At 37.8% G+C, this 22,064-nt stretch overlaps 1 protein-coding gene across 1 annotated transcript in view; it reads left to right on the forward strand.

Annotated features, from left to right (window-relative positions):
• Nucleotides 1-21,800, forward strand: part of LOC103250328 (cytochrome P450 2C3-like) — a 42,024-nt gene extending 20,224 nt beyond the window's left edge. Inside the window, 3 exon segments of the mRNA XM_008048913.1 lie at nt 2,123-2,310; nt 14,378-14,523; nt 21,623-21,800. Coding sequence (XP_008047104.1) covers nt 2,123-2,310; nt 14,378-14,523; nt 21,623-21,800 — 512 coding nt within the window.
• The last annotated feature ends 264 nt before the right edge of the window (nt 21,801-22,064 follow it).

Below are 22,064 nucleotides of genomic sequence, written 5' to 3' on the forward strand. Positions count from 1 at the left end.
CAGCCACTGCACTCCAGTCTGGGCGGCAGAGTGAGACTCCAACTCAAAAAAAAAAGAATAACAAAATGTGAAGGAGAAAGAGAGATCTCAAGGGAAGAAGTAATTATTCTTTTTGCTCTGGGGTAGTATCCTTGACTTGCATTGGACCAGATGCAGAAACAGAGTTGTCTTAGAATATGGGAAGAACCAACCTTCCTCATTCTCTCAAGAGGACTTACTTGACATGCCTTTCATGTCCAGATAAATATATTTTTGTCAAAAGATATTTCTACCCAAACACATTTGCAATGTAGTGATTCACGCAGCAAATTATACTCCTTCATCAAAAAGACTCACTCTTCATTTATAGAGCCATTTTTAAATAGTTCATAATTTACCCTCTTAGATAAACACATTTTCTCTCAAACATAACTTCTCTTTCAGATACAAGTTACCTCTTTTTTTTTTTTTTTTATTGAATTCTCATCTATGATGATGTTTCCATTATTACTATGGAATGTTTTGTGAATTGATGCATGGAGACATTTTCTTCTTATTTATGTCAATTGCTTTAGGGGGTACAAATACTTTTGAGTTACATGGTTGTATCGTATAGTGGTGAAGACTAGGTATTAAGGGTACCCACCATTCCCACCTATCCAGCTTGTACCAGCAGATGATTTTTCAGTCCCACAGACCCTTTTCTCCTCTTCCTTCTAAGTCTTCAATGTCTATTCAAGACATTTTTAGTATAATTAAACCTCATGAAGTTTATACCTACATCAGCACAAAGTATTTTCAATTTTTTAAGGTCTTTCTGCTCTCCCAGTACAAATAGGAGATGCTTTTCGAATAGTGCAATTTGGAAGCATAGCTTCATAATTCCTTGCTAGTACACTTTGAGAGACACTTTGCCTCTGTGTTTTTTCACATGACACAGATTTTCTTGGCCAAATAACCTCCCTAACTCATAAAAGATTTAATCTTTATGTGATTTTGACTTGAAGTAATATATAACATTTTTCTACAAACCGTTAATTCCCGTGCACCTTGCAAAAACCCTTTACATGTCATATTTTCCTCTCACTTCCCTTTTTATTTTCCATTTGAATTTTTTTCTGATTTCTGTCTATATGTATTTTACTTATCTTCTTTCCATCTTTATCCTTTATAGTGCTATTCTACTGAGCATTCTGATTTTATAATTAGTTCCTCAACACTTTGTATCATCATTTTCTTCTAGATGAAACTCCAGCTTCTCAACATGAGAAGATGAAATTTAAAATGTGTCTGAAATTCCTAACTTTTTCTTCTTTATTGCTATTAAGCTTCAAAATTTTCAAAAATAAGCACCATTCGACCAAATTAGCAGCATGGCATTGCTACTTCAGAAAATGGCCTATAGTTCTATCAATCAGTAGTGGTTTCAGAGTCAAACTCTACTAACAGGCAGCTGTGTAACCTCAATCTCATGACTACCTCTCCATACTTCTGGCTCCTTATCTATTTAGGAGGAATAATATGGGAAAGACCACAGTGTCCTTAGGAAATACATTTACTTCTCTGGAGCTGTTTCTTTGTAAAATATAAAAAATAATACCCACCACACAGCACTTTTCTTTTTAGGAATTATCAGGTAATATAATGAATAGTGGAGCATGTCTGTCATATATTACCTTCTAAATTAATGTTAACGTCTTATTTTTCTGATTAGAATCAACTGAAAATATTATTGTATTGTACTTTGTGTTAAGAATTTCATGTGATACATAGTTCTTACCCTCTTGATACTTACAGATTTAAGAAAAACCTGGCATACACAAAGTAATTAAATTATATGGCCTTTCATGAGTCTTCAAGATCCCAGATTCTTGAGTCTATCAAGAAAAAAATACATCAAATAGAGAGACTAAGAGTTGAGAAATGAATTTTATGGTTCAATTGTATCTTATAGTTAAGTCTCAACTGAGCTTCCATTTGCCAGAAAATGAAAACCTTGTTTCTTTTTTTTTTTTTTCTCTTATGACACATAATTACTTCGTTTTCCTATCTCCAACCACAATGGGACAATGATTATGGGAACAAAGCAAGGGTACTTCAAGTGTTTTTCATTTCATGTAAATTCTGATTCCTGCCTTGCCAGCTAAAGTCCAGGAAGAGATTGACCATGTAGTTGGCAGAGACCGGAGCCCCCGTATGCAGGACAGGAGCCGCATGCCCTACACAGATGCCGTGATTCATGAGATCCAAAGATACACTGATCTTGTCCCCATCAGTGTACCCCATACCGTGACTCAGGACATTCAGTTCAGAGAATATCTTATTCCAAAGGTGAGACATGTTTTATTTATACTCTTCCTTCAGATTTTTAGGCAATCAATCATCACTGTAGTAGAACTGTAGATTATGTAAACCTCCACACTTGTGGCATAATTTTAACTCAAGCATCTCATTCTATGACTGCATAATTCTTGGCTTCCAGTTTGTTGATACAGTTGTCCAAATATGACAGCTTTTAAAGTCTCATATAATATTCAGTACATACATTCATAGCGTCACATCTCTGATTGTCCATTAACCCAATCTGCTTTTCATTTCCTTGCTTTCCAGTGTATATTTTATTAGTCTTAACCAACTAACCATATTTTATATCCCCACCTCCCTCCCATCTATTACACATACTTGTATAAATGCAATTTAAAAGCCTTTTCCTCCCTGCCTGCCTTTGGGTTACTGATCCTTGCTGGAAGAGACCACGTAACCCAGCTGGTTGACATTATGATCAAACCCACGTGTTGGTACACCTTTCACAAATGCCACATGTATTTTCAATTGTACCCAACAATCCCGCTTTATAACCTAACTCAACTTGCTTCACCATGCTACGTGATGAATTTAAACCTTCAACTCTCTTTCAGCTTCCCACTCTCCATTATCTTCTTTTTACCAGGTGACCTGTCCCTGCACCTGACAGAGAAAAATAGAGCCATTTGAAAGGAGTTTCCTTAATTATCCTCCAGAATACTTACACACTTAGCTACATCCCTATCCTTTGAATTCTCTTTCATGCCTGCCGTTGTGATAGAAGAGCTCTCCTTTGATGTAATATAAACCATTCTATCAGCTCATGGATTTCTTTTCTCTCATTTTTTCATGAATCCTCCTCTTCCAATAATAATTTCTTCTTTCTTCTTAATATTCATCCTCTTTCTCCCTCCTGGGTCCTTTTCATCAGCATTTCAACATGTTCAATTCTCTTTTTGAAATTTATGATTGACACAAAAATGATTATACATTTTTATGGAGTACAATATGATGTTTTGATACACGTATAAGATGTATAATCATTACATCAGAGTAGTTAGCATATCCATCACCTTAATCATTTAGTATTTCTTTGTGGTGTGAGCATTCAAAGTATATAATCAAAGAAATCAGTATGTCAAATATATAATACATTATCGTCAACTCTCATCCAACTACTACTATGCGATAAAACACCAAAAATTATTTCTTCTAACTGTAACTTTATGCCTGTTGACCAATCTCTCACCATCTCCTCCTCCACCTTCCTCCCCATTCCCTGGTAGACACTCTTCTAACCTATGTCTATGAAAACACATTTTAGATTTCACATATGAGTGAGATCACAAGGTATTTGTCTTTCTGTGCCTGGCTTTTCACCTACTGTGATGTCCTTCGTGTTCATCCATGTTGTTCGAAATGACAAGACTTCCTTTCTCTTTACGACTGAGCCGTATTCCATTGTGTATATACACCACATTTTTTCCATTCATCTGTTGATGAACATCTGGGTTGATTTCTTATCCTGGCTGTTCTGAAAAGTGCTGCAATAAACATAGAAGTATATATATATTTCTTTGAGAGGCTAATTTCTTTGATTATATACCCAGTAGTAGGCTTGCTGGATCATATGGTAGTTCTATTTTTTATTTTGCCTGAACTGATTTACGTTCCTATCAACAGTGTGTAAGGTTCTATTTCTCCACATATTGTTCAACACTTGTTATTCTTTGATTTTTTTTTTTTTATACTAATCATTCTGACTGGAGTGAGGTGATATCTCATTGTGGTTTTATTTGTATGATTAGTCGAATTGGCCTTATTTTCATGTCTGTGTTTGCTATTTCTGTCTTTTTTTGAGAAATATAAATATATTCAGCTCTTTTGCCAGTTTTTAAATTTTTGCTGTTGTGCTGAGCTATTTGAATTCCATATATTTTTAATATTAGCAACTTATCAGACATGTAGTTTGCAAATATATTCTCCCATTCTATAGTTCATCTTTTTGCTCTATTGATTATTTCTTTTCCTGTATGAAGCTGTTTAGTTTGATGTAGTCTCATGTGTTTTGTTCGCTTATGTTGCCTATGCTTTTGAGACTTTATTTCAAAAATTCTTGCCTAGACCAATGTCATGGATCTTTTTTCCTATGTTTTCTTAGAGTAGTTCTGTCATTTCAGGTATTACATTTAAATCTTTTATTCATCTTAAGTTAATTTTGTATGTGGTGAAAGATAAGAGTCTAATTCTTCTGCATGTGAATACCTAATGCTTTCAGCAACAGTTATTAAAGAAACTTTATTTTCCCCATTGTGTATACTTGGCACTTTCTGCCTATTTTGAAATTCTCTTGTTACTTTTTTTTCTGATTTCTTGAGTTGCAATGTTAGGTTGTTTATTTGAGATTTGTATTCTCTTTAACTGCTATAGCCTTTTCTTTCATTACTGTTTTTGCTGTCTTTCATAGAATTTGGTATGCTGTGTTTTTATTATCAATTATCTCAAGAAATTTTAACATTTTCGTCTTATTTTCATGGATTCATTGGTTGCTTAAGAGCATGCTGTTATAGTTCATGTATTTGCATAGTTTTCTAAGTTCTTTTTAATTTCTAGTTTTATTGCATTATGGTCAAAGCAAATACTTGAATTGATATCAATTTTTAAATATTTATTGAAACTTGTCTGGTTCTATACCACATGATCTATCCTGGTGAATGTTTCATGTGCTGTTAAATATAATATGTATTCTATTGGGTGGAATGTTTTGTGTATGTTTGCTAAGTTCATTTGGTCAAGGATACAATTTAACTTCACCATTTTGATTTTTTTTTTTTGGATCTAGATGATCTGTCCATTGATAAAAGTGGAATATTAAATTATCCTACTATTATTGTATTGAAATCTATCTTTCCCTTTAGGTCTATTAATATTTTCTTTCTATATTTAGGTGCTCTGACATTGGGTATGTATACAGACATACCCAAAAAATGTATACACATTTTAAGTATGATGTTCTCTCAAAAGATGGTGCAATCAAATTAATGCTAGTGTCACCTATACAAGCAGGACAGCCAAAAAAAATGGCAGAAATATGGTTGAGCAAACATCATACCACCACATGTTACTATCATAATTTAGTGATAGCAACTCTGAAAAGTAATATATAGGTAACATCTCCTAAAATGTGTATTTTTTTTGGCACCCATGTATCTTTACAATTGTTATATCCTCTTAATGAATTGACCCTTTATCACTATATAATCACTTTCTTTGTCTCTTTTTACAGGTTTTGTTTCAAATTCTATTTTATTTGATATCTATACAATCATTTCTATTTCCACAGAGGGTTGATTGCAGGACTTCTCATGGACTTAAAAATATACACATACTCAAATTCCACAATCAGCCCTATTGAACCCATGTATACAAAATGTCACCCCTCCATATCGATATGTTTTACTTCCCATGAACACTGAAATTTGATCCATTTTTGAGTGCAGATGTAGAACCTGTGGACACAGAGTGTTGACAGTATTTATCAAAAACATTTGAACTGGACTGGCACAATTCAAACTCTTGTTCTAGGAACAACTGCATAGCTAATCCTGCTCTTTTATGCTTCCTTTTTTCATGGAATATCTTTTCTTTCCCTTCACTTTCAGTATATGCATGTCCTTACAAGTAAAGTGAGTTTCTTGTAAGCAGCATATAGTTGCCTTTTTTCCTATGTCAGGGATTGTCTCTTTACTCTTTTGCTGGTTTCTTTTGCTCTGCAAAAACTTTCAGAATGATAAGTTCCCACCTGTCTATTTGAACTTTTGTTACACTTGTTTTTGAAGACTTTGTCATGAATTCATTGTCCACTTCAATATCCAGAGGGTGTTACCTATGTTTTTTTAAGACTATTTTAGTTTCAGATTTTATAATTAAATCCTTGATCCATTTTGAGTTGATTTTTGTATATAGTGATAGGAGGGGGCCAGTTTAATTCTTCTGCATGTGGTTAGCCAGTTGTCCCAGCACCATTTGCTAAATATGATTTCCTTTTCCCAATGTTTGTTATTGATGACTTTGTGAAAAAATGAGACAAGACGTGGTACATCTAGGGTAATATGACCGTAGACAGGCTTTGTCAAAGGTGAGTTGGTTGAGGGATCGAATTTTTATTTCTAGATTTTCTGTCCTGTTTCATTGGTCTGTGTGCCTATTACTGTACCAATCCCATATTGTCTTGATTACTAGAGCCTTCTAAGTCTGGAAGTGGGTTACCTCCAGCTTTGTTCCTTTTGCTGAGGATTGCTTTGGGTATTAGTGCTCTTTTTTTGCTTCCACGTGAAATCCTGTATTATCTTTTCTAGGTCTATGAAAAATGATGTTGGCAATTTGATAGGAATTTCACTGAATCTGTAGATTGCCTTGGATAAGATGAACGTCTTGACAATATTGATTCTTCCAATCCATGAGCATGAGGAGTTTTTCCATTTGTTTGTATCATCCTTGATTTCTTTGAGCAGTGTTTTTTTATTGTAATGGTCCTTCATCTCTTTGGTTAGGTAGATGCCACGGTATTTCACTTTCATGTGTATGGGTCTGTGTGTGTGTGTGTGTGTGTGTGTGTGTGTGTGTGTGTGTGTGTGTAGCTATTGTGAATGGGAGTTTGTTTTTTATTTAGTTCTCAACCTGCTTGTTTTTAGTGTATAAAAATGCAATTGTCTTTTGTTCACTAATTTTATATCCTGAAACTTTACCAAAGTTGTTTATTTGTGTGAGGAGGTTTTTGACAGTTTCTCTAGGATTTTCTTTCTTTTTTTTTCCCCCTTCTAGGGTTTTCAAGGTATAGAATGATATTGTCTGCAAAGAGTAATAACTTAATTTCCTCTTTTCCTATTTAAATACCTTTGATTTCCTTCTCCTGCCTAGGACTTCCAGTATTATTTGAATAGTAAGGGCAAGAGACAGTAGCATGTCTTGTTCCAGATCTTAGGGGGAATCCTTCCAGCTTCTGCCCATTAAGCATGATGTTGGCTGCAGGTTTGTCATAGATGGTTTTTATTGTTTGGGGGAATGTTCCTACAATGCCTAGGTGTTCGAGGATTTTCATCAAGAAGGGATACTGGATTTTAGCAACTGCTTTTTCTGCATCTAATAAGATAATCATGTGGTTCTTGTTTTTTATACCTGTTAATGTGCTGAATTACCATTTGTGGTCTTGTGACTGCTGAACCAGCCCTGCATCCCAGGAATGAAACCTGCCTGGTCATGGCAGATAATCCTTGATATATTTTGTTGGATATGATTTGTTAGAATCTTATTGAGAATTTTTTTCTATGTTCATCAAGGATATTGGCCTGTAATTATTTTTTTTCTTTTTGGGTGTTTGCCAGTTTGGGGTATCAGGATGAGATTATCTTCATAAAATGTGCTAGGGAGAATTCCTTCCTTCTTGATTGCCTGGAATACTTTCAATGAGATTGGTATCAGTTCCTCCTTATATGTATTATAGAAATCATCTTAGAAGCCATCTGCTCCAGAACATGTTTGGCAGGGAGTTTTCTTATAACTGAGTTAATTTTCAGAATTTTTATTTGTCTGTTCAGTGTTTCAATTTCTTTTTTTTCAGCCTTGGGAGATTTTGAGTTGCCAAGAAATTCTCAATTTCCCCTAGATTTTATAGTTTATTTGCATACAGTATTTATAGAAATCTCTAATAATCTTTTGAATCTCTTCAGGGTCAGTTGTGACACTGTCTTTTTCATTCCTAATTGTATTTATTCAGAATTTATCTCTCTTTTTTAAGTCAGTCCAGCCAGGGGTGTGTCTATCTTATTAATCCTTTCAAAGAACCAGTCATTTGTCTTATTTATCCTTTCTATGATATTTTTTCTTATAGTTCCTGCAAATGTGACTTTATCTTAGTAATCTAGATTTTTTAACTAATATTAGGATTTAATTGTTCTTATATTAATATTTCTACTTCTCTTAAGTGTGACATTAGGCTGTTTGCTTGCAATCCCTCTATTTTCTTGATATGAGCATGCAATGCTATGAAATCTCCATGTAACACTCCTTTTGTGGTATCCCAGAGGTTTTCTATGTCATGTCTGTTTTCATTTGTTTCCAGGAATCTTTTTATTTCTGTCTTGGTTTTTCTGTCGACCCAAAAGTAATTCAGCAACATGTTCTTTAGTTTCCATGTCTTTGTGTTTGAGGAGCTTCTTGTTGGTGGTGCTATTTATTTTTATTCCACTGTGATCTGAGAAGACGTTTGGTATTATTTCAACCTTCTGGAATTCATTCACATTTGATTTATGCCTGGGAATGTGATCAATCTTGGAGTATGTTCCATGTGCTGATGAGTAGATGGTATATTCTGTGGTCGTTGGGTGGAATGTTCTGTAGATGTCTATGAGGTCCAGTGGTCTAGTGTTAGTTAAGATTTTGGATCTCCTTGTTGGTTTTTTGCCTCAGTGATGTGTCTTGGGCTGTTAATGGGGTATTAAAGTTTCTGACTATTATTGTATTGGTGTCTGTGTTGTCTCTTAGTTTACATAGCAATTGTTTTATAAATTCATGTGTTCATCTGTTGGGTGCATATATATTTCAGATGAATATATCCTACTGGTGGATTGACCCTTTGATCTTTATGTAGTGTTCTTCTGTGTCCTTTTTAAGCTTTAGTGGTTCAAAGTCCATTTTGTGCAATGTAAGAATAACTACCTCTGCTCTTTTTTGTATTCCATTTGCCTGCAAGATCAATTTCCAGTCCTTTACTTTGAGCCTGTGGGTGTGCTTTGTAGTGAGATGGGTTTCTTGGAGGCAGAAGGAGGTTGGGTCATGTTTCTTTATCCAATTTTCTATTCTATGCTTTCAGACCATTCTCGTTCAAGTTAATTATTGGTATTTGAGAGTCTAATTCTGTTATAAGGCTTTAATAGGCTGCTTTGCTTCTTTTTTTTTTTAGATTTATGAATGATCTGTATGCCCTGTTAATTCTGTGCTTACCTGTGCTTTTGCGATGGGTAGAACTGTTCTTTCATTTCTGTGCTCAAACCTTTCTTAAGAATCTCATGAAGGACTGATATAAAGGTGGTATATCCCCTTGGATTGGAAGTCTGGGAAGAATTTTAATTCTCTATCAATGATGAAGTTTTTCTTGATGTGGTAGGAATTTCTTGCCTGTAATTGCTTGTCTTTGAGAACATTAAAGATAGGACTCCATAGCCGGGCATGGTAGCACCCCCCTGTAGTTTCAGCTACCTGGAGGGCTGAGGCAGAAGGAACACCGGAGCCCAGCAGGTGGAGGCTGCGGGGGCCAGGAGCGGCCACTGCACTCCAGTCTGGGTGACAGAGTGAGACTCCAACTCAAAAAAAAAAATGATGGGACTCCTGTCCCTTCTGGCTTATAGGGTTTCTCCTGAGAAGTGCTACAATTCTGATGAGTCTTCCCCAGTAGGTGGTCTGACCCTTCTCTCTAACTGCCTTTAGAATTGTTTCTTTCATGCTTAACTTGTGGAGATGGATTACTATGTGTCATCTCATGTAACACCTTGCAGGGGTACTCTGAATCTCTTGCATTTGGATGGTTGCCTCTCAAGGAAGATATGGGAATATTTTCTTGGATGACCTCATGGAAGGCTTGTTTCAGGGTGTTCTCAGTTTCTCCTTCTGTCTGGGGGATACTAATGAGCCATAAATTTGATTTCCCAGTATAGTTCTACAACTCTCATAGGTTTTGCTCGTTTTTTCTGAGCCTTTTTCTCCTGACTGGGTAAGATCAATATTTTGATCGCCAAGCTCTAAGATTCTTTCCCCTGCCTGATCAATTTTCCTCCCTAGGCTTATTGTGCTTTAAAATTCCAGGAAAGAATTCTTCATTTCCAGGATATCAGAATGGAGCTTTCTGATATTGGCCATCTTAACTTTATTTACTGCATGGCTTGGGTGATATTTGCCAACTCCTTTGCTATTCTTTGAATATTCTTCTTATCCAGTGTCTGAATTCTATGTCTGTCATCAGGGACAGGTCATTCTGAGTGGCTTCCATTGTTTGGGGATGGGACGGTGCCCTCTTTAAGATGAGTCCTCTTTAAGGCTCTGAGGATTGCTGGTGTTTTTCTTCTAGTTCTCTTATGTGAAAAGCAGCACTTCTCTTCTTCCTTTTTTTTTTTTTTTTTTTTTCAGTTAGAGTCTCACTCTGTCGCCCAGACTGGAGTGCAGTGGCCGCTCCTGGCCACCACAGCCTCGACCTGCTGGGCTCCGGTGATCCTTCCACCTCAGCCTTCCAAGTAGCAGGAATTACAGGCATGCGTTACCATGCCCAACTGATTTTTTGATTTATTGTAGAGATGAGGTCTCGCCACCCAGGCAGGTCTCGAACCTGCAGGCTCGGGCAATCCACTCACCTTTGTTCTTTTGTAGCTATGAATGGTTTGCTTCCCTAGGACTTTTTCTGCCATTCAAAATAGTTCACACAGGGAGAGAAGGGGGCTTTTACTACTGCTCCACCACTCTTGATGGGCAGTGCTCAGAACTCAAAGTGACTTTCTATTGCAGAGTTTTTCCTTTGGCTGGACTGACCAGACAGCCTTCCAATCCCCTTTGTAAACTCTGTGTGGGGATCAGGTGGGGGAATGGGCCCCCTGGCAGTTGGGAACACTGCCGTGGTTTCAGGAAACATCTTTCCTGAGAAACGGGGTCTCCAGGTGCCTTTTACAACCCTCCATGTCAGAGGCTATGCTCAGCACTTAAAAGACAGCAGATTCTCTGTCATGGAGGAAATCACACTTTGGGTGCATGATGCTGGCAGGAAAACTTTTCTGGTCTGGAAGGGGAGGCTGGCCACTAGACACTGGTGGTGGAAACTGAGTGAGGACACCTGGCAAGTGAGCTTTTTTCACCTGGGTGCTGGCCACTGGGCACTGCAAGCAGGGAACATCTTCTTGGGTGTGGCTGGCAGCAGGCATCCAGTGTGTGAATGGGTTACCAGCTCCACACTCTTGCAGCATGCTGCTGTGCCATAACCAGGTCTCCTGCTGCATGGGACAAATGACTCATGGGCAGCTGGAAGGATGGGAACCAACCCAGACCATGTCAAGAGCACTCACCCCCTCTCACAAAGTAGGGCTGCAGATTCTATGCAAGCCAGGCACATGGTGGTGATGCCCATCCCCATGGTTCCAAGGTTGGCTTCCCAGATTCTCTTATCCTTGACCTTGTGTGTTCCAAGAGTCCTCGGCAGGATGCAGGGTGCTTTTTCCAACCAAAACAACTCATACTGCCTGAGTTTATCAGCAGCTGGGTCTATCTTCTCTGTTCATTCAGCAAGAGAGACACAAGTTGTCTACTCACCAGTAGCCATCTTAGATCCCCTCTAGAATTTCTATTTTTATAGTTTTATCTGATGATTTTACACATTCATTCCTTTACCATTGTTTCTTTATAGCAGTTGGAATACATTCATAATATCTGGTTTTTTACATAGATATTTCCCATATATTTCCTTAAAATTGTTCCTTTAAATATTTGGATATATTCTTGGATATATAGATCTACCTTGAAATCCTTTTTCAAGGATTATGTCATCTAGTATTTCACGGGTGTGTTTCTATTGATTGGTATTTTTTTCTTTAATACAGATCACATTCCCTTCTTTTTAGTAACTTTTATTATACACTGAGTATTTTGAAATATGCCTTGAGACTGAATTATACTGCCTCCCTTGAAAGGATGCTGACTTTCATTTAATCAGGCAGATAAATTAGTGCCCAATGTGTTCATTCTGTAAGGTTTAGTAAAATTATTTGTCATTGTGACTTAATCTCAATTTTAAATTTGGTCATTCAGCATGGCCTTTACCCAGGTGGGTTCTTTATTCCAACAGTTTGGAGTTTGGGCTTCATCACAGAATATTTAGAGTTCCAAAAAAGTTTACCCTGTCCTGGTTGGGTTGGAATTTTGCCCCTCCTATTATCACACAGCATCTGGTATTTATCTCCAGTTTTTGGCTCTCCAGCAGTCATTCTTTTATAGGTTTCATGGAGCTTCCTACTGCACATGCAGTGCCACCCAACTTACAGCCATGGATTTACCGAGAATAGGCTTGTACACTTTTAAGATCTTCCTTATTTATAGATTCCTCCTGTCCTATAGTCTTCATTACAAATTCTAGATACCAAATTTTGATCTCTATCTTCCTAGCTCAAAGAGAATACTACTTTTCTTGGCCTTCACTGCTCTGCACTATGGGAGGAAATTGTTCTCAAGCAGAAATCCATAGTGATTGTAGACATAATTTCTCTTTAGTGAAGTATCATAATCCTGGATTTCCTCTTGTTTAACAATGGAAAAGTGTTATTTCATATACTTTTTCAATTTTTTTTTTTTTCTGATTACCTTTTCAAAGCAGTTTCTCCATCATAACAAGAAGCAAATGGTCCCAATAGCCAGGAGAAGTGTCTTGTCACAAAATAACTTTATACGGAAACTTGTTTGGGATTGACTGTGCTATCTTCCCAAACTTCAAGCTCAGTACATGATGTACATTCTGCCAGGTGAGGAAATGAATTACAAGAGTAGCTGTGTTGCAAGGAAGAAGGTCAGGAGTGATTTGAAGCTTCAGTTCCCCTTTCATTTGTTCACATGGATGTGATAGTTTATGCCTTTGATGTATGGATTTTGTGTAACAAGAACTACTTCATATGTTGGGAGAGACCATATAATATACCAGAAAGCATATTTAGACATATCTGGATTTGAAATTTGTCTTTATAAACAGACTCTTAATTCAAAAGATGGCAAGACAGAATGGGAGGGAGATATATCTATGAAGGAGAAAAGACAGTAGCTGTAAATCCACATGTATCACAAACAACACATGTATCCACATGTATCACAAGCACCAAACATGTAGTTCACAGAGAGTAATATAGTCATGGGCTGCATAATGTCATTTTGGTCAACAAGGAACCTCATATAGGACAGTGGTACCGTAAGATTATAACAGAGATGAAAAACGTATAACCCCTAGTAATGTCCTAGCTGTCCTAATGTAACACAATGCATTACTCATGTGTCTGTGGTAACGCTGGTATAAACAAAGGTACTGCACTGCTAGTCATATAAAAGTATAGCACATATAGTTACATATAGCACATAATACTTGATAATTGCAATAAATAACTATGTTACTGGGAAAAAAAAGAAATTTGTCTTTACTACATAGCAACAGTCTGGTCTTTACTACATAGCAACAGTCTGACATTTATTAAGACCCCAAAGTATTGTAAATGCAATAATTATCATTATAACAGTAACAGAATCTGTCTATATTGAGCATTTTAACATCTGGCAATGTTTTTGTAAAAATATTTCACATACAATCTTATTTTGCATGTATAGTAAACTAATGCAGATATGTTGTTTACATTTTACTAGTGATAAAAATGAAGCATTGAAATGTTAACCAGCTTACCTATGGTCATGGATCTTAATCTGATGGAGAAAAAGACTTGACTGATTCTGAAGACTAAACTCTTATCTCATTCTTACATTATATCTCTGAGTTTAGGAAAAACATACTGGAAATAGGAAATACCCTTCTTTCCACAAGAATATATGAAAATGCAATTGAAAGAACATAGCAGGGGGAACAATATTTATGAGTTTCTTATCTCCATGGGAAATTGAAGATCTTTTAAGAATAAGGAAAAAGGTGTTTTCCAGAAGTCGTTCTACTTGACTCAATAGGAGCAAGCTGAATTTTCAGTGACATCAATACTGTTAAACAATACTGCAATTTATTTGTCAAAAGCAATGTGCTCTAGGGAGTTTTCTCAATTTTTTGCAAAGTTCCGGTGTCAGTGTACACGCTGTTGAGGATGTCTTTGCATCAGTGAATAGTGTCCTGGACTAGGTATTATATGATGTAAGACCTGCTATGCTTGGCCGATTATTTGTTCTGCAACAAAAGGCAAATAAATTTCATTTTTTTGTGTGTTTCAATTTCTTCATCTATAAAAATAGGATTTGATTTCTATTTTCTTTCAAGCTATGTGAACTCTTTTATCATCCGTTTTTGTGCTTCTCTTTCTATCAGGGCACAACCATATTAACAAGTCTGACTTCTGTCCTGCATGATGACAAAGAATTCCCCAACCCAGAGAAGTTTGACCCTGGCCACTTCCTGGATAAAAGTGGCAACTTTAAGAAGAGTGACTACTTCATGCCCTTTTCAGCAGGCAAGCAAGATTTCTTTTTAAAATCCTTTTCAAAAGTTAAGTAAAATAGGGAAAAACTTTGCAAGGAGGCCACTCTGGGCTGGACAAATTGCCATTTATAGGAGGCCAGAGGCACCACGCCAAAGGTCCAGGTTGTTTCTCAGTCCAGGTTGGACTGGAGGTTACATTCATTAATTCTGTATCCTCGTCCACCACTATGTTCTCTACATCTCCCCCTAGAAGTCCAGCACTAATAAGATTTTTCTTATTTACCATGAGAAGCCAGTTCACGCAAAAAATTTCACAGAGCACCTTTTAGATAGCAATCCAATACTCAGACCCAGGCAAACAAATGCGAATAAGAAATATATTTTGCCTCTAAGAGAGAAAAAGTCAAACTCACAGGTAATAAGATTCCAGTGTGACAAATGTTATGCTTGTGGCTTCTGTGAAAGCCCAGAGACAGGAGACCCTGACTGTGGTCCTTTTGATGGAGCAGGAGCAGAGTAGTAAGAGGGTAAGGGAGAATTTTTGAAGAAAGTAAAATTTGAGTATATTTCCTCCATTTTTAAGGGTCCTGGAAAGAAACAGGTAGCACACACAAAAAAAATTTAATTAAAGAGTTTAATGAAGAGCCTGTTTTTAGAGAAATGAGCAGGACATGGGAAGTAACAAAGCATGGAAAAATACTCAGGACTAATATCAGCAGGAAGATGTTCCATTCTAAGTTAAAAAAAAAAAAAAAAAAAAACAGGGGAGGGTGGATGGTGACAAAACCTGAATAAACTTTAGCCAAGAGAGAGTGGATGCCTCAAAAGCAGAAGCATCTCTATGTAGAGGAATATAGCCTCTGTCAAAACTGGGACCTGGAATGGGGGAGATAGACAAATTCTCTTACCATTTCAATATCTCAGCTTCTGAATATATTCAGAGCCCAGAAAGCAACTAACTCCTGAGTTCATGCAGTTCATCCAAGTCAGTTTCCTGGAAACAGACAGGCCCAAGAGACAAACACAGAATGTATCTTGAAAAAAAGAAGAAATGGAGGAATATTCAGCACCCTCCAAAGAAGCAGGAGGAAGATTAGAGGGTAAAAACCCTTCCTCCAGAAGTAACTGAAACAGAGATACAAGTAAGAGATTTGCTTCTGATTGATATCTAAGATAATAAGCGTCAAGGGACCCTTGGTGCTGTAGTCCCAGATTATGTGCAATGCCCAGGGATGGCCTCAAAAGAAGTCACTGGTATAATACACCTTATCTTTCCTTCCTGAATTTTGGAGTCCATTGTTGCACAATGACCTGCTCGAGATTTCTATTCATTTTACATTGCTTGTGGGCCTGCTTGACTGCTGACAATGTGGGTGTTACAACAGAGCTTACTTAATAGTTTATATTTTAGTCTATGAGATAAATAGTTGAAATTTCATGTACTGTATTAGCAGCATGAATGAGTGTTGTAGAAAACAGATAGGAGACTATATTGTATTTTCTGAGTATGTCAAAGAAGTTTGCATTGAATAAATGATGTCTGAGCTGAATCTGGAAGGATAAGTGGAGTATGCACACACAGAGCAGAGAGGAAGCCATTCCAGATAGAAGGATACCTAGAACCTGAGATAAAACTCGAAATTGCCAGTCTGCCTGGGGAGTGGTGACTAGTTAGTACTGGCTGAGCTTTGGAAAACCAGGTTGAAGAAATTAAAAGAAATGAACTCTAAGAATTGCTCATGGGCGGTATGTGACATTTCTTTTTATACCTGGCAATGATAAGCTCATAAATGTTTTAAGCATGTATTTGACAAGGTTATATTTATCCTTTAGAATCCAGATGAGGAGAAATAAATGCATTGTTGAGTACCGGGTCAGAAATAGATGAAGAAGATGCTTTTGGGTTGTGTGTTACACCAGTTGTGATAGGGGTGTGTGTGTGTGTGTGTGTGTGTGTGTGTGTGTGTAGAAAGATATCACTGGCAAACCTCAGAACAGCAGTTCTAATGTACACATGTTACTGGTATGGGACCTTGACCCTCAGCAAGTAGAAATAAACCTAGGGTCTGACATACTTGAGTAAGCCTGCTTATTGGGACTTCCAGCTTCAGTAGTAAAGGAGACAATACCAGAAAGAAGTATTTTGCAGGCACTCTGAAAGCAAGTTATCTTGGACTTCTATTTTTTTTCTGGTTTTATTTTAGGTGGTAACATCACATGTTCAGGGTAGTCTGTGGGTCGCACTTGCATAATTTTTTTTTTTTTTTTGATGCTAAGAAAACATTTATATTGTTGAGTTTATTCTGGAGTTAAATAATAGATATCTTACAGTCATCCCCTGCTAGCCCCATCATTTAGTTTGCACCTGTGTGTTCTTTATAGTATATGTGTAGAATTTTTTTTTTTAATTTCCTAAGATTTAGTGGGTACAAAGAGGTTTTGGTCACATGGTTGCATTGTATAGTGACAAAGAAGTCTGGACTTTTAAGTCCACCCACCACTCTTATGTGTGCATATTGTACCTGATAGGTGATTTGTTTCTGTCCCTCCATCCATTTTCCCTCTCCCCTTTTTTGAGTCTCCAGTATCCATCACACCATTCTCTATGCCTTTACAGATCCTTAGTTTAGTGCCCACTTATAAGTGAGAACATAAAGTATTTGGTTTTCTGTTTCTGTGTTAGTTTACTGAGGATGATGTCTTCCAATTCTACCCAAGTTGCCTCAAAAGATATTATTTCATTATTTTTGATGGCTGAGTAGTACTCCATAGTGAATATATACCACATTTTTCACAATCTAATGATCAGCTGATGGGCATTTAGCTTGATTTCACATATTTCCAATTGTGAATTGTGCTGCAATGAACATGTAAGTGCACGTGTCTTTTTAACATGATGACCTCTGTTCCTTTGGGTAGATACCTAGTAGTGGGATTGCTGGATTAAAGGGTAGATCTTCTTTTAGTTCTTTGAGAAATCTCCATAGTGATTTTCATAGAGGTTTTACTAATTTACACTCCCACCAACTGTGTATAAGCATTCCTTTTTCACTGAATCTGCACCAGCATTTTTGTTTGTTTGTTTTTTGTTTTTTGTTTGTTTGTTTGTTTTGAGTTGGAGTCTCATTCTGTTGCCCAGACTGGAGTGCAGTGGCCGCTCCCGGCCACCGCAGCCTCTACCTGCTGGGCTCCAGCAATCCTTCTGCCTCAGCCTTCCGAGTAGCCGGAACTACAGGCACGTGCTACCACGCCCGGCTGATTTTTTGATTTATTGTAGAGATGAGGTCTCGCTGCCCAGGCAGGTCTCGAACCCGCGGGCTCAGGCAATCCACTCACCTCAGCCTCACAAAGGCCCGGGATTACAGGCTGAGCCACCGAGCCCAGCTGATGTGAGGTGGTATCTCATTATAGCTTTAATTTGCATTTCCCTGATGATTAGTGATGTTGAGCATTTTTTCATATATTTGTTGGCCAACTGTATATCTTCTGTTGAGAGATATCTGGTCATATCATTTACCCACTTTTTAATGGGTTCATTTACTTTTTGATTAGTGATATGTTTGAGTTTGTGAATTCTGGATAATAGTACTTTGTCAGATATATAGTTCGCAAATATCTTCTCCACTTCTTTAGGTTGCCTGTTTGCTCTGTTGATCATTTATTTTGCTGTAAGAAGTTTTCTAGTTTAATTAAGTCCCACCTACTTATTTTATTTTTCTTATATTTGCTTTGGGGTTTTAGTTATAAATTATTACTGAGTTGAATGTCCAGAACTCTTTCCTAGGTTTTCTTCTAAGATTTTTATGGCTTCAGGTCTGACTTGTAAGTCTTTGATTCATCTCGAGTTAATTTTTGTGTAAGGTGAAAGACAGGGATCAAGTTTTTATTTTTCTGCGTGTAGCTATTCAATTTTTCCAGCACCATTTGTTGAATAGTATGTCCTTTCCCCAGTGTATATTTTTATCTATTTTGCCAAAGATAATTTGGGTGTAGGTATTTGGATTTATTTCTGGATTCTCTATTCTATTTCATTGGTTCACATGTCTGCTATTGTACCAATGTTATGCTGTTTTGGTTACTACAGCCTTGTAGTATAATTTGAAGGCAGGTAATGTGATTCTCCAGCTTTGTTCTTTTTGCTTAGGATTTCTTTAACTATGGTTCTTTTGGGTTCCATGTAATTTTTAGGGTTTTTCCTAATTTTGTGAAAAAATGTTGCTGGTAGTTTTATAGGGACTGCATTTAATCTGTAGATTACTTTGGGTAATATGATAATTTTAGCAATGTTTATTTTTTTTGAATCCATGAGCATGCACTGTTTCTCTAAATTTTTTGTGTGTTGCCTACAGTGTCTTTAATCAGTGTTTTGTAATTCTCCTAGAAGAAATCTATCACTTTTTGGTTTAAAATATTCCAAAGTATTTTAGCTTTTTGGCTGCTTTTGTATCTTGGCTTCTGTTATCTGGATGTTTAAATCTTTGGCAAGGCCGGAGAAGTTTTCCTTCCATTATTCCCGCAAATAGGTTTTCCAAACCTAATGTGTTTTTCTTTTTTCTCACGAACACCAACGAATCCTAGGTTTGAATGTTTTATATGATTCTACATTTTTTATAGAGTTTGTTCCATTCTTTTTCATCTTTTTTTTCTTTATTGTTTTCTGACTGGGTTAATTTGAAAGGTTTGTCTTCAGGTTCTAAGATTCTTTCTTCTACTTATTCTACTCTACAGCTAAAAATTTACACTGCACTGTGTACTTCCCTAAATGAGTCTTTAATTTCCAGAATTTCAGCTTTTTTTTAAGGTTTCTATCTCTTTAAGAATTTTTCATTTATGTCATGCATAGTTTTTTTTTTTTAATTTCCTTATGTTGGTTTTTAATGTTTTCCTCAATCTCAGTAGGCAATTTTATAATCAATCTTTTGAATTCTATCTCTGGAATTTCAAAGACTTCATTTCAATAGGGTCCATTGCTAAAGAGTCGGGGAGTTATTGCTAAAGTCTTTGGGAAGTTATTGAAGAATCCAGTTTTTCATATGGTCAGAATTATTTTTCTGGTTGCTGCTCATTTGTGTAGGCTTATTTTTTTTTTTTTTTTTTTTTGAGTTGGAGTCTCACTCTGTCGCCTGGACTGGAGTGCAGTGGCTGGAAGCGGGGCTCCAGTGATCCTTCCACCTCAGCCTTCCAAGTAGCCGGAATTACAGGCATGCGCTACCACACCTGGCTGTTTTTGATTTATTGTAGACATGAGGTCTCGCTCCCCAGGTGGGTCTTGAACCCGCGGGCTCAGGCAATCCACTCACCTCAACCTCCCAAAGGCGCGGGATTACAGTCTGAGCCACCAAATCCGACTTGTGTAGGCTATTTTTATTTGAGGTTGGCAGGGAGCTGACATGGCACTGTAGGGTTCCACTGGTTATATATAGCCTTGGTGTAGTACGTTTCTCAATTGCCAGCTTGTGGCAGTCTTGTGCTAAGTACAACAGGCTTAAGGTGTCCCATGTGCTCTGTTGATCATTTCTTTTGCTGTGAGAAGCTTTGTAGTTTAATTAAGTGGCCAGGATGGCTTGGATAGTGAAGTTAGTTAGCATCTGGGATGTCTTTCCCCAAAACTGAGATATTATATCAGATGTTATGACCTGTCTTGTTGACCTCCAGCCAGGAGGTGGTGGTGTTGGAGAGAGCCAGGTACGATGAAGGCTGTGGTCTTCTGCTTGGCTTGTGTTGCGCCAAGGAAGTGCCCAGCCAACCTGGGCAGTGACTGTGGCTGTGGAGATTACACAAATTCTTTGTATATTATGAGCTTTGTAGGGGTTGCAGGGAAAAAAAGCTCAAGCTCCCTTTTTGTGCACTCTTGGCTACCCTAGTGAAGATTGGGAGGGAGTCCCTAGCTCCTGGGGTAATGCTGCTGTGTTGAGGCCACACAAAGGAGTTTACCTTGGAAGTAAGTTTGCTATGGCAGTGAGTCCCACCCAGCTCCCCTGCCTTAGCCTCAGGCAGACTGCATTCAAAACGTCAGAGTGCAACTGGCCTTAGGGTCTCAAGGTGTTCTCAAGGTACCTTGCCCCAGCCAGGAACTATCTACCACTGTGGAGTTTGCCCTTGAAACCTATCCCTTTGCTACCTGCTGAGAAAGTGGCAACCAGCAAGGATTGAATTCCTGGGATATAATGGCTGGAACTGATCAGGGCTTTTATTTCCTGCACCACTCCACTTGGGTTTTTAGCAGAGCTACACTGTGGGTAAGGCAGTTTCCCGCAAAGGACTGGAGCCCTACAAGACTCAAAGGGCCCTTCAAATGTGTGGCAGGGTTGAAATGCAGAATTCCTGAATCCTTCTCACTTATCTTCCCCAATGCCTGGAGGCTGCCTGTGGTCTGCGCCATGACCAGGAGAGAGCGCAGCCAGATCCAACACAGGTCAACTGATTTTTTTCTATTTTGCACTATGGGGCTATGGCCTGGCGTTTATTAACTTTTTGATGAGTCATGGGGTATGCGGCTGGTCCTGCTCCTCTCTGGGTGCCAAGGAAACTATCACTATCTCGGTTTAGTCGACAGGAGAAACTCACTCGACTGCCTCTAGTTCGTCATCTTAATCCCCTCTCTCGCTTGCATAGTTTTGTGTCGTGTTTTCATATGTCACATGTTTTATTAACATCTTAAATTTCTACCCAGCACCATAACTTTTTCTATAATAATGAAGCAATGATTTCTCTCGGACAAGTTAAAATTGTTGATATGCATGTTACACTAGCCTCCTGAAGAGAAGGACTCCAGATTAAAAAGCTTTGGAGATTTTGTACTGGTTGTCTTATTCATGGAAAGGAAATGTTTGTGCTTTTACGGCAAAGTGGCAGTCTGCTTGAAAGAGCAAGCACAAGGGAGAAATGGGGAGGAGTCCTTTCCCAGTCAGTTATCCTGTTGGTGTCACACATATAGAGATTTTTTTTTTCAGAGTACACACATGGAAATGTGTGCTGAGGAAATGAAGGAATCTAGGTTTGAGTGTAAATAGAAGAAGACATAGGTTAATTAGTCATTCATTAATATATTTCTTCATTCCATATTTATTTAAACTTCTCTGTGTCCTAACTCAGAATGAAATTAATAATGAATTTATGTGTCTTTTTAGGAAGAAGAGCATGTGCTGGAGAGGGCCTGGCTCGCATGGAGCTGTTTTTACTCCTGACCACCATTTTACAGCATTTTACCTTGAAACCTCTGGTTGATCCAAAGGACATTGACATCACCCCAGTTAATAAAGTGCTAGGCTCTGTACCACCCTCCTACGAGCTCTGTTTCATTCCAGCCTGAAGAAAGCCAGGCTGACAGACGGCAGGGCAAGACGCTGCAGCCCCATGTGAATAAGCCAGATGCTTTCTGGTCTATGCATTATCCATTATCCACTTGTTCCTTAACAGCAGGAATGCCATCCCAAAGCTCTATTTCTTCTCATTTTCTCCATCCTTCAAGATCCTGTTAAAAATTCTCTACATGGATGGCGACCTGGCAACCCGGTGTCTGAAGCCCTCTGCAAGGGAGATCTGCAGTGGGTCTCTGACTCTCGCCCCCGGGAGG

Source organism: Carlito syrichta, unplaced genomic scaffold (genome assembly GCF_000164805.1).
Source record: "Carlito syrichta isolate Samal-C Ts95f unplaced genomic scaffold, Tarsius_syrichta-2.0.1 Scaffold128159, whole genome shotgun sequence".
NCBI classification, from domain to species: domain Eukaryota; kingdom Metazoa; phylum Chordata; class Mammalia; order Primates; family Tarsiidae; genus Carlito; species Carlito syrichta.